Source organism: Phytophthora sojae (genome assembly GCF_000149755.1).
Source record: "Phytophthora sojae unplaced genomic scaffold PHYSOscaffold_1, whole genome shotgun sequence".
Lineage (NCBI taxonomy): Eukaryota > Oomycota > Peronosporomycetes > Peronosporales > Peronosporaceae > Phytophthora > Phytophthora sojae.
Genome location: NW_009258115.1, coordinates 11,344,345 through 11,355,037, shown reverse-complemented (window position 1 = coordinate 11,355,037; position 10,693 = coordinate 11,344,345). Strand labels below are relative to the sequence as shown.

The window sequence follows — 10,693 nt, the reverse complement described above, 5'->3', positions numbered from 1 at the left end:
ATGGTAGCAGCGGCCGACCAACGAAGCATTCATTGCGTTAGCCACCTGTGCTCCGACTGAAAGGGTTTGTCGGGATCACTCGCATCTTCCAAGTAGAAGATGCTCTCGTCCTTATACTTCAGCTTGTCGTAGTCCTCCTTCGAGATGGCCACGACTCTTCTCTTCACTTGGGACGACGATATATCTAACTCTTTGACAGGGGTCTTCGAGAGCTCAGGGTTGTAAGGCTCCCTAAAAAAATATATGTACAACAAGAACTCGGTCAATGCACGCTTAAATGTCCAAACATCAACCGTAGAAGACGTACCGTTTGAGCATGCCAACATGAAGCATCACGCGGTTTCCTTTGTCTTTACGCTTTGACTGGGAGGCTTCATCTTTGTGGCCAGCACTCACATGAATGCTAAGGATCTCGCACACATTGAACAGGAGATAGTGGTCAGCTGCGCTGCCAGATATGTCAGCCATCACAAGCTCTCCTGTGTATAGTTTCAGTGTGGTCCTACAAAATGCAGAGTATTAAGATCAGGGGTGTCTATCGATACGGAAGGTAAGCAAACATGTAAGCCGTACCTGTCACTATCGCCGATTTCAGCGCTTGCTGAGAAAACGTCTTCGCAGCCAATTCGCTGGGGTTCGAAGACGGGTTCATCAGGGTCTACGAATTGCTGAGAAACAAGCACATTAACGAAATTAGTGAGGGGAATTATTTGTTTCGATGCAACTTTTACGTACCTGAAGGAGCATGCACTCAGTTACCCATTGAAAGTCTTTGACAGGAATGCGACGCCTTTTCTTATAGTATCGGCATGTCTATACATTTACACAGCACAATATTATGATTAGCGACGGTCGGGTTCCAGCATTATACAACACAGCCAGCCTTACCTGCGTGTACTCGCCGCACAACACAATATCCACGTCGACGTCGCTCTTAGCGGATAAATTCTGGAAGCAACGGGCCAGACGGTTAGAAGAAACACCACGTGGTCGGCAATTTGCACAAAGTAAATTAACTAACCTCATACACAGCATCCGCACCACACGCCTTCAAAATAAACGCCATCAAATTGGCCTTGTCCTTTGCTTCAGCCTTCGACACTTGTTCAACATCAGTAGCGATGCCAAAGGAATAGCCTTCAAAAATGTTTAGCTGGTCACATCAACGCAAATGGCAACAGTCAGTACAAACCAAGCCGGGAGTAGCTCGTATCTGTTGCGGCGAAGCTTACCTCTCTGGGGGTGAAGCACTCAAATTTACGAGTGGTAACGGAGTAGCCTGCAGGCACTTGATACCCATCGAAGGGTATCACATAGCCAGCTTCGATACAATCCTTAAGCCAATCGGTATGAACGACAGGAATTCCACAAGCAATAGCCTGCATGAACTTGCGCTTGCGCCATGACACAGGCGTCGCGATCACGACTGCCTTGCGATTGTTTTTGTACAGGACGTCTTGATACCGCTCGGGGATTTTGCCACCGTGTCCGTCGATCAGTTCTTTCAAATTCTCTTCGCCCGTCTTCACAAAACCCGTTAGGCAAAACTCGAATTTGTACTTGAAAAGTGTTCGAGACCTTGAAGCGTACGTCCGGTGTGCTGGCACTGGGGTGAGCGTTCGAGTACGTGTTCGAACAGTTGGTGTTGAAGAAGAAGGTGTTGATTGGGCGGATCGAGTACTGCGTCTTGCTGGAGGTCGCGGTGTCAACGGGTCCCCAGTGGTAGATTCTGTCGACGACGCATTGCTGCCAGGGGAAACAAATCCACGCTTTCTCTTCATGGTTTTCGGAGGGGAAGTGGTCTGGCTTGAAGATTGGGAGGTTTGAGACAAGGTTTTCTGTTTCTTTTTCCCTGTGGGCAATCCAGACTGGACAGCGGGAACAGCTTTCCTTTTGGGGGCCCCTTGGGTTGGCCCCGTTGTGACTTCCGGAACGACAGGATCCTCTACTGGTGTTGGCGTGGGAGTTGGAGTTGGCGGCCATACTGGACTGATCGACGACTCGAACGGGGTCGGCCTGTCATTTCTAGATAGAGTTCCTGGCGACTTCGATACCACTACGCCATCAATCGAAAGACTTGCACTGAAGTGCGGCTCACCATCTTGTGACTCGGGCATAGAGAACGAAAACTCAAGAGTGCGGATTGCTTTTGTCTGTGAATCGGCCCCCGAAGGCTTGCTCGTCACAACCACGCCACTTTTCTGCGAGGTATGTTGCTGAATCGGTGAAATCGGCTCTACAGCGGGCTCGCCCTCTGTTTGACCTTTGCTTGGTTGAGTAGACACGCAGTCGTCTTGATCATCTCCATCTTGTGACTTGGAGCTCTGTTCAATAGGAACAACGACAGACTTCTCGCCCACGTCTACCTTTTCAGCTCGACTGGGATTGACTCGCGGCGTCAAATATTCCTGCTGGGTGCATTCACGGCTCGTTACATCCTCCTCACTTCCCCGCTGATCACTGTTTTGGTTCGGCATTGGTGCATGATCCGAATCTCCTCCATTCGTTCTCATATCTCCAGTCTTATTTCCATCGTTCTCCGCATGTCCGTCATTTTCATCATCCATGAACGTGGAATCTGGCCCATAAGGCTGTGTGCCCGTATCGGAGTATGGGAACGCTTCTGTCTCCCCTTCATCGCCGCCGCTAGAATCTGCATAACTTCGCGTCACATCTTTGCTGTCCATATCCACATTCTCCTCATCATCTTCGAGCTTCTGCGTGCAATCCAAGTCCTCCTCGAAATCTGTCTCGCGGTCACTATCTCCCGTTATATACGCACTCAGGTCAAAGTGGTCCTTGTCGCCATCCACCGAAGCGTTCTTTTCACCTTTTTCATTATCACCCGGGGTCTCCACCGACGATGCAGACGCCGTAAACTTCTGGAAAACGCGTGGCGCAAGGTCCTCGCTATACTCCGAGAACGCACTCGCCCCCGGCAACGAATCGTCAAGCCGCGTCTCGTCGTTACTCTCCACTTTACTCTCCTGCTCCTGCTCCTGCTCCCGATCCTTCACTCCACTAGCAGTGACCGCTTTCCCACTCGCCACTTTCTGCTTATGATCTCTCCATTCTTTCTCAATCGATGACAACATTGTCGGCGGTGGACTCGGCGACCTGTCGCCTTCTTTTTCCTCCTCACTCGGCCGCCGTCTCTTGGGAGGAGAAACATGCTCCATCTTCCGCTCCATATTCTCCTTCTTACTATCATTCTTCTTCCTCTCCGTCTCCTTCTTTTCAGCGACCATTGGAGGGCGAGCCGCCATCAGATTCTCCTCGTCCTGCGTGTCTCCAGCGAACAGCTCGCTGAAAGGGTTGGCTGGACTCTGGAGGGGTCGCACCCCCGACGCCGTCGAGTCCAGACCCAGGTCCAGCACCAGCTTGAATGTCTTCTTCTTGCTCGGCGGCTGCGGGCCCTTGGGCAGCGCCACGTCCATCTCTTCGGCGCTGGGCGGCACGTGAAACCCGAGGAAGGCGCTGGGGTCGGCGCTGCACTGCTGCGACTCGGCGAAGCTGTCGCTCTGGCGCAGCAGCGGGCTGTCCGGCCGCGAGAAGGACACGTCCGACAGCGCGGACTTGTCCGAGCGCGCAGACGCGCCCGACGCGCGCCGCAGAGGCTCCATACACCCGCCAGTTAGGTGATCGATTGATACGTTGGGGAATTGTGGCGCGAATACTGCTGGGGCTGGCCGTTTTTTCCCGCCAGAAAGATATCCGACTAATTCCGAGTCAAGAGTGATTGTCAGTCAGTTGAAGTAAAACGGTCAGTGTAAGAGAGGAGTGCCGGGATGGAGGGCGCGGCGACGTTGGGGAGGGCCTTTGAGGCGGTGGCAGATGCGCTCGAGAGAACGGATGGAGGAGCCTCGTGTGTGGCGGTGTGGCCGGCGACCGCAGAGGGATTCGTGGGAGAATTGCAAGTGGTGAAGAGGCGGGAGTGGCACAAGATGCTTCGGGTTGGGTTGCGACTCGCTCCTGGTGAAGATATGAAGGAGGTCTACTGCTTTGAGAATGACATGGAGCAGGGAGGGTTGATGGTGCGTGTGATGGGGCTGCTGCGAGAGTCTCAGACGATAAGACGCGGTGACCTGCAAGTCTGGAAGGTGCTGAAGACCCCAGTGGTGATTAGGAGGAGGCTCGACGTGCTGGCGGAGATTGAGAGAGCTGAGAGGGCGGTTCTAGGGAGCGATGTGAGCAGCACGTCGAACCAGTCGGCAGTAACTACTACACCTAATGGCATCTCTTCGGAGGGAGTGCAGAGGAAGAGACCCCGTGAAGTTGAAACTACAGACCTAGTTCCGGGGTCGACAACTGACGAGGTTCGTCCACCGACAAAAACACGTCGTTTGAGCGTGAAGGAGTCGAAAAAGCATCAAGTCGTTGTAGCTCCTGAAATTGCCTCTGGCAGTCATGACCAAAGTGCTGGTGGCGTCATTTCGGAAGAAAACTCGGAAAGATCAGCACGGTACCGCAGCTCGTGCGAGGCCAACGGGGCACTTGCAGGTTTCGTTGCTGTTGCTGATGTTGACAGTTCAAGTGATTTATCGTGTGGAGAACTTGCTGACGATAGTAGTGCTGCTACCTCGGATGGAGGACACAGCGACGTTGATGCTGTTGAACAAGATCCACCCCGGTCAACTCGCCGCGAAATCGAAAGCGATTCTGGTTCATCTGTAGACAACGAGCAAGCCAAGGTTTACTCGGTTCTGAAGCACATTGCTGCGGCTGGGTTGGGAGCCGATGACGATAATTTTGATGGCGATCAAGTCGGCTCCAGGACGTCTCCAACACTTGAGGCTGCTGCATACCTATCAACCAGCATCGGAGAATCGCTTAAACCGGTGTGGTCGGTCTTACAGAGTGCAACGACCCGAGCTCAAAGAGCATTACGAGGATATTGTGTTATGCCTTCGGTGTTGCAGGCGATTACAGCGGATGAGTCGTTAGATTACGATTTGCGCTGGACAGAGGAAAATGATCACCAACGCTGGACAATGTTCGGTGAGCCGAGTTCCCCGACCCAGGTTGGAGTGAGAACTCGCCACCAGCAACGTATACAGAGCCGTACTTCACCAAGTTGGAAGTTCTGGTAAATCAAGATTTAAACACTAACGGATTTTCCGAATACAAGACCTGTAGGAAATAGAAGTCCGGTCAGGAGTGCCTGAAAATAGAAGTCCTGTATCAAATACAAGACCGGACATCTATTTTTTACAAATGTACTCGAACATTTAGTCTTTAAGTGTTCGCCCAAACTCTGTTTGCATTGGAGCTCGAGCTCATTCCAACCCTATAGGTCTTGCTTCACAACGATACGATGTACCTGGAAAAGTAATGAATTGTGGTCGTCAACCAATCTCGCATGTACTCCATCAGCATTTTTGTCTTAGACAAAGATCTACATATAAACTGCTAAAGAAGATGAACTGAACGACTGTTGATCTTTTTTGTGACGAGATTGAACGCCTACTTGCGCTTTTGCAGCGTCTTGCACGGCCTAGAACTTACTTGTGCGGCCCAAACACTTCGTTCAAACCCATTTTGCAACACTTCCATGAAATATGAGTCCTCACCCGAATACAAGTCCCCTCGTCAGAATCGTTCGGTTTGCAGGGGCTTATGAGAATTAGAAGACCGGCTTATATTCGGTAAAATCCGTTATATGAAGAACATTATTTTAGTACCAAAGTTTCTGCGTGGTCCAAAGCAAACTAAGGCTAATTACAGACACAGCTATCCATCGCCTGCACATTCACAATCCAGTAATGGCTGAGAACGTGATCGACGACATATCCGGCGGCATTCAAAATGCCACTGAGGAAGCAAACGCGCAGGCATCTCGGGATACACTACTGGAAGAATTCCGTGAAAGTCGACTTGCTGGACAGCTCCCGAAATTCGGCACAGTGACCAAAACTTTTGCTACCCCTGGCTTCCTCGAGTGCGACTGCGTGACTGCTACCAAGAGAGGCCGATACAACGAAAATGTTTGTGGGGCCCATAGACTCACACTACGCAACTCGCGGCCTTACCTGGAGTCGATCGAGTTCTCCCAGAAAATTGCTTCGCTTGCAGAACAGAACTCACCTCTGTGCAAGTCGCACGGAATTCTGCCTTCATCGCGCCATCCAGTGGCTGCTACAGCGGGTGATGAGCTCGACTCCGTCCTACTGAGAGCTTCTAAGAGCACCAGCTCTTTGAGACAGCAGCACAACTTCATCAGTGAACCGAGCATTTCGTTGTTGCCGACATTATCCCCCACGATCACTGCACGGCAGACAGAACGCGGCGCACCAGAAAACCCGAACGGCCGCAATGCTTTCTCATTGTCTATGTTGACGCTTGATGCACCAACGACACTTCCACTACAAGAGGCGCACAAAATGCTTGAGTTGTACAACACAATTATCCGCGTGAACACGGAAACCCAAAAGAATATGGCTATCATGTACACGCGGCGATCCACACTGTTGGCAGCAATGGGGGAATATTCGGCGGCATCGCAGGACGCTGAGCAAGTTGTCACCCTGGACCCAAAGTCGACTATAGTACGTAACATATTGACTGTTGTTGTTGACACAATTTCACGGATTCACTTCAATGCTACAGGGATATTATCGCAAAGGTTGTGCACTATGCGGACTTGGCCGCTTTGCAGAGGCTAGCCGGGCTTTCCAACAGGGCCTAGCATTCGATGTGAATTGTCGATATCTCCATCATGGACTTCAGGTAGCACTCAACTACTCCCGTTACACTTACTAACCACAGAAAGGAGGCGTGCCAGACAATGATTTTCTGCTTCACATTTTGTACGACACATTTGTTCGTAGGCTACTTAATCCTTGTGGTTCTCTACCTCAAGTTTCAATTTGCAACTACTACCTACAGGTAAACCGGACTCGGCTGACGCAGCAGCATCTAGGAAGACGATGTACCGGTAGTTGACGATGTCTGGGTGACATCTTCGGCCCCTTGGTCTTCGGTGCCGCTGGACTCTTGCGTCTCCTCGGTCTCCGACGAGGTGCCCGACGAAACTGGTTGAGAGCCTCCATCTTCAGTGCCGCTTTCCATGCCCGAAGCCTCGGTCTCGGAAGAATCACCCGTTGACGATGACGTTTGCTCGGCAGTGTCACTTCCACTTGAAGTGGGGGTGGTAGGCTCGGTGTTACCGGATCCCCCCGTCGAGGTCGCTGGCATTTCTTGGGAGCCCGATCCCCGAAGACTGTAACCTGTTCCTGGGGGTGAACCACCGCTGCCCATGCCGCTTGGCATTCCAAAACCTTCACCACCACCTGGCGGCGTCCACCCGCCAGCGTTTGATCCGCTGCAGTCGACACCCAGGGGCTCCGCGCCTTGGCTGCCACTTGGCTGAGGCCAACCTTGACCTTGACCTCCCTGGCCCGGAAATCCCCAGCCCGCAGCCGATCCCTTCTGGGGCCAGCCTTGACCTTCACCTCCTTTTCCGGGAGGTGACCAGTATGAAGATCCAGACGGCCAACCTTTACCTTGACCCCCCTTTCCAGGAGGGGACCAGAATGTACCTTGGCCGTGACCTCCTTGGCCTGCTGGAGGCGCCCATCCTGCACCAGATCCCGACGGTTGCTGCGGCCAGCCTTGTCCCGGAGCTCCCTTGCTTGGGAACCCCCACCCGGTAGCTGATCCCGATGGTTGTTTTGGCCAGCCTTGTCCCGGAGTTCCCTTGCCCCAGTCTGCACTTGACCCTGAAGGTTGCTGCGGCCAGCCTCGTCCCGGGGCTCCCTTGCTTGGGGACCCCCACCCGGTAGCTGATCCCGATGGTTGTTTTGGCCAGCCTTGTCCCGGGGCTCCCTTGCCTGGGAACCCCTGGTGCGGCATTCCACCTTCCTTGCTTGGTGGTGCCCACCCGGTAGCTGATCCCGATGGTTGTTTTGGCCAGCCTTGTCCCGGGGCTCCCTTGCCTGGGAACCCCTGGTGCGGCATTCCACCTTCCTTGCTTGGTGGTGCCCACCCGGTAGCTGATCCCGATGGTTGTTTTGGCCAGCCTTGTCCCGGGGCTCCCTTGCCTGGGAACCCCTGGTGCGGCATTCCACCTTCCTTGCTTGGTGGTGCCCACCCTGTAGCCGACCCACCGGTCGGGGTGGGCATTCCAAAGCCCTTCGCTCCAGAAGTCGGGTCTTGAGCTGGCATCACGTTTCCTGCCGTCTGCGCAGGACCATTTACGCTGCTGAAGTCGAACGCAGAGGATGACGATACGGCCAACGCGGCCACCAGAAGAGCTTGGGAGACTGGGCTTAGTCTCATCCTGGAATATTCGGAAGTGACTCCGCTGCAGAGGCGAGCTTTGGAGGCTCAATTCTTCTTCCATCGTCGCAGCATTGTCGAAATGTGGCCGATAACCATGTTTACGCTATTTGCACTACTGTAACTCTCTTGGCTGTGAAATACAGTATACATGGTTTGTTAATACGCACACTACAATCGGGCAATGAGAACGCTGCAAAGGAAAAATGTGTTTATCGTTTTCCCGATCAATAGCTTAGATGTCGTATGCTGTCTTCCTCAGTATGAGTTAAAAAGTATTTGGTACTGTACTGAACGATAATCCCGGCTTACGATGACCACAAAGCGCAAGATAAATCTTGGATGTTGAAAATCTTGGATGTTGAACATGAAGTCCTTTACATTGAACGAACAGCAAGAAATATTGAACTCAATCGGACAGCGCAACCAGAAGGGGTTCGTCGCAACGCTTGACTCATCCGCCTGCAACACTGCACCCGCTACCAACACTAGTTCTCTATGGTGTGCAATCTACTGAAGCGTTATACTGGGAACACCCGAAGAATGAGGGGGTGGACAGCTAGCTCCCAACGGATTAATTGGACGCGTAAGCGTAACCTGGCGCAACCTTCGTGCTACACCAGCCAGAAGGATGTCGACCGAACAGGTTGAACGGCAACTACAGACTGAGGCAGGAAATGCACGTCAACAGACCCATACACCAGCTTCAGAAAGTGAACTGCGGCACGCGCAATCTTCATGGGTGTTTAAAAGGAGGGGCCACACCCATGAATCACGCGGGCCACAGTTCTCCCTTATCATGGCAATTAGCACCGGTACCATCACCAGCGTTTATACCACTGGTGTTCCCAGCCAAGTCGAAGACGACCTAGTTTTCGCCAGAAGTAGTGTCGGCCCTGATACTTCTAGCATTACCAAAACGGATGCTCTGGCATATCCATTCTAAGATCCCTGCTGGGCCCGGTGGAAATGGTTCCCAGCTCTGACGCTGGGATTCTTCAACCAGTACTGGTGGGTCTTGCGTGCATTGGTTTGATTCCGAACGCTTTGTCGTCGTGCTGCTCTCCACTTTGTGAAAGCGTGTCAGAAATCCAGACCAATGCATTCGAAAAGTTCCAGCTTGAGGATAGTCGCTTACATCATGCATCGCGTTCATTGCTCCACCGTAAAGTTACGTTGGGTATAGCATTCGAAAGAGGTTAGTCGACGGTACTGATAACAAAATGGCAGTCTATTCAAAAGACAGGCTCCTAACCTATGCAAGAGTTCAACTCGGGCGTCCAAACGTGTGAGTCGAAGGCGAAGGATCAATCCAGCTTAATACATCATGGCTTTGCCAAGTTCCACACCTTCCCCGGGGAGGATATCTGCCCACACCTGCTATACGACCCAGGTTTCGCTTACACTTCCTCCACGCGGCCTGAGTAGTCGGCAAACATGTCGCTCTTGCCTTGTGCGCGCGCTTTCGCTTCTGCCTCTGCACGACGACACCAAAAATTTTTAGAAAACGCAACAGGTTGCCAGCAACACGAAATTTCCCTACCATTTGACCCATGGCCCTGAGACGGCTGAAATGAATAGTGCGGTGGATTCGAAGGCGTTTGTCGCGATGGTCGATGAGGTGTCGGCGACGGTGGGCGCACTGGCATCCGCTCAAACTCGCCTTCCAGTCCTTCAAACGGGTTGAAATCCCCACGACCGAGCATACTTCCACCAAAAAAGTCTGTAACAGCAAACCACCAGCAAATTAAAACATTGTTACAACTGTTATAAACCAGCCCCAAGCCTCCCAACTCGTACCTTCAAAAGGACGCAGCATTTCCTGTCTGAGGAAGTCGAATGGACTCATCTGGGCTTCGAAGTCGTCACCTCTGCGTTCACAACACCCCGAACATCAGCACACCAATGCTGTTCATCCCCATTTACCTGCCAAACTGCCTCAAATCACGCACCGTTGCTGAAAGAATGAGCCAAACTCGTGGTCACCTCTGCACCAAATGCACCGATTCAAATGCACCGAACAAGGTCAGACCAACCCCGATATTGTCAACTAATAGCCATCAGCACACGCACCCTTTGCGCGGGTCCATCCTCTCGCGGTTGAAGAAGTCGCCGGCCGCCGCCTCGCCCCCGTGCTCGTCCTCCGTGATCTCCTTGCGGTTCGAGATGAGCTCCTTGCGCGAGTTGGGGCACTGGCGGAAGATCTTCTTGATGATCTCGCACTTGCTGTCACCGTTGATGGACCTGCAGGACTGCGACAGCGCCGTCGAGTAGAAGCAGCCAGGGTTGGCCTCGCGGTCCTTCTGGATCAGCTCCTGCTCCTCCTCGCTCAGCGTCGGCATCTCTTCCTGCTCCTGCTTTGACTTAGCACGCGCTCACGTATTGAAATGTGACAATTGAGATAGGCCTTCTGGAA

The 10,693-nt window shown here is 52.6% G+C and overlaps 6 protein-coding genes across 6 annotated transcripts; 2 read left to right on the top strand and 4 right to left on the bottom strand.

The window, feature by feature from the left end:
* Nucleotides 1–29: 29 nt before the first annotated feature.
* PHYSODRAFT_474510 (hypothetical protein) lies at nucleotides 30–2,117 on the bottom strand (the record flags this gene model as incomplete). The annotated part of the gene is made up of 9 exons (XM_009519017.1): nucleotides 30–231; nucleotides 308–502; nucleotides 574–668; nucleotides 736–813; nucleotides 889–933; nucleotides 1,022–1,153; nucleotides 1,233–1,769; nucleotides 1,986–2,038; nucleotides 2,084–2,117. The coding sequence occupies 9 exons, from the start codon at nucleotides 2,115–2,117 to the stop codon at nucleotides 30–32; spliced, it is 1,371 nt and encodes a 456-aa protein (XP_009517312.1).
* A 442-nt stretch (nucleotides 2,118–2,559) lies between these two features.
* On the bottom strand, nucleotides 2,560–3,623 carry PHYSODRAFT_250171 (hypothetical protein; the record flags this gene model as incomplete). The annotated part of the gene is made up of 2 exons (XM_009519016.1): nucleotides 2,560–2,591; nucleotides 2,663–3,623. The coding sequence occupies 2 exons, from the start codon at nucleotides 3,621–3,623 to the stop codon at nucleotides 2,560–2,562; spliced, it is 993 nt and encodes a 330-aa protein (XP_009517311.1).
* A 165-nt stretch (nucleotides 3,624–3,788) lies between these two features.
* On the top strand, nucleotides 3,789–5,090 carry PHYSODRAFT_294946 (hypothetical protein; the record flags this gene model as incomplete). Its single annotated transcript, XM_009519015.1, has 1 exon — nucleotides 3,789–5,090. One exon carries the CDS (start codon nucleotides 3,789–3,791, stop codon nucleotides 5,088–5,090), a length of 1,302 nt encoding a protein of 433 aa, XP_009517310.1.
* Nucleotides 5,091–6,056: 966 nt separating this feature from the next.
* Nucleotides 6,057–6,756, top strand: PHYSODRAFT_460934 (hypothetical protein; the record flags this gene model as incomplete). The annotated part of the gene is made up of 3 exons (XM_009519014.1): nucleotides 6,057–6,219; nucleotides 6,295–6,545; nucleotides 6,607–6,756. Coding segments are annotated over 3 exons (564 nt in total), but the record flags the coding sequence as incomplete, so codon positions are not given.
* Nucleotides 6,757–7,602: 846 nt separating this feature from the next.
* PHYSODRAFT_475934 (hypothetical protein) lies at nucleotides 7,603–8,163 on the bottom strand (the record flags this gene model as incomplete). Its single annotated transcript, XM_009519013.1, has 1 exon — nucleotides 7,603–8,163. A coding segment is annotated over one exon (561 nt), but the record flags the coding sequence as incomplete, so codon positions are not given.
* A 1,514-nt stretch (nucleotides 8,164–9,677) lies between these two features.
* On the bottom strand, nucleotides 9,678–10,619 carry PHYSODRAFT_349437 (hypothetical protein; the record flags this gene model as incomplete). Its single annotated transcript, XM_009519012.1, has 5 exons — nucleotides 9,678–9,754; nucleotides 9,821–10,000; nucleotides 10,078–10,148; nucleotides 10,230–10,265; nucleotides 10,351–10,619. 5 exons carry the CDS (start codon nucleotides 10,617–10,619, stop codon nucleotides 9,678–9,680), a joined length of 633 nt encoding a protein of 210 aa, XP_009517307.1.
* Nucleotides 10,620–10,693: the final 74 nt, after the last annotated feature.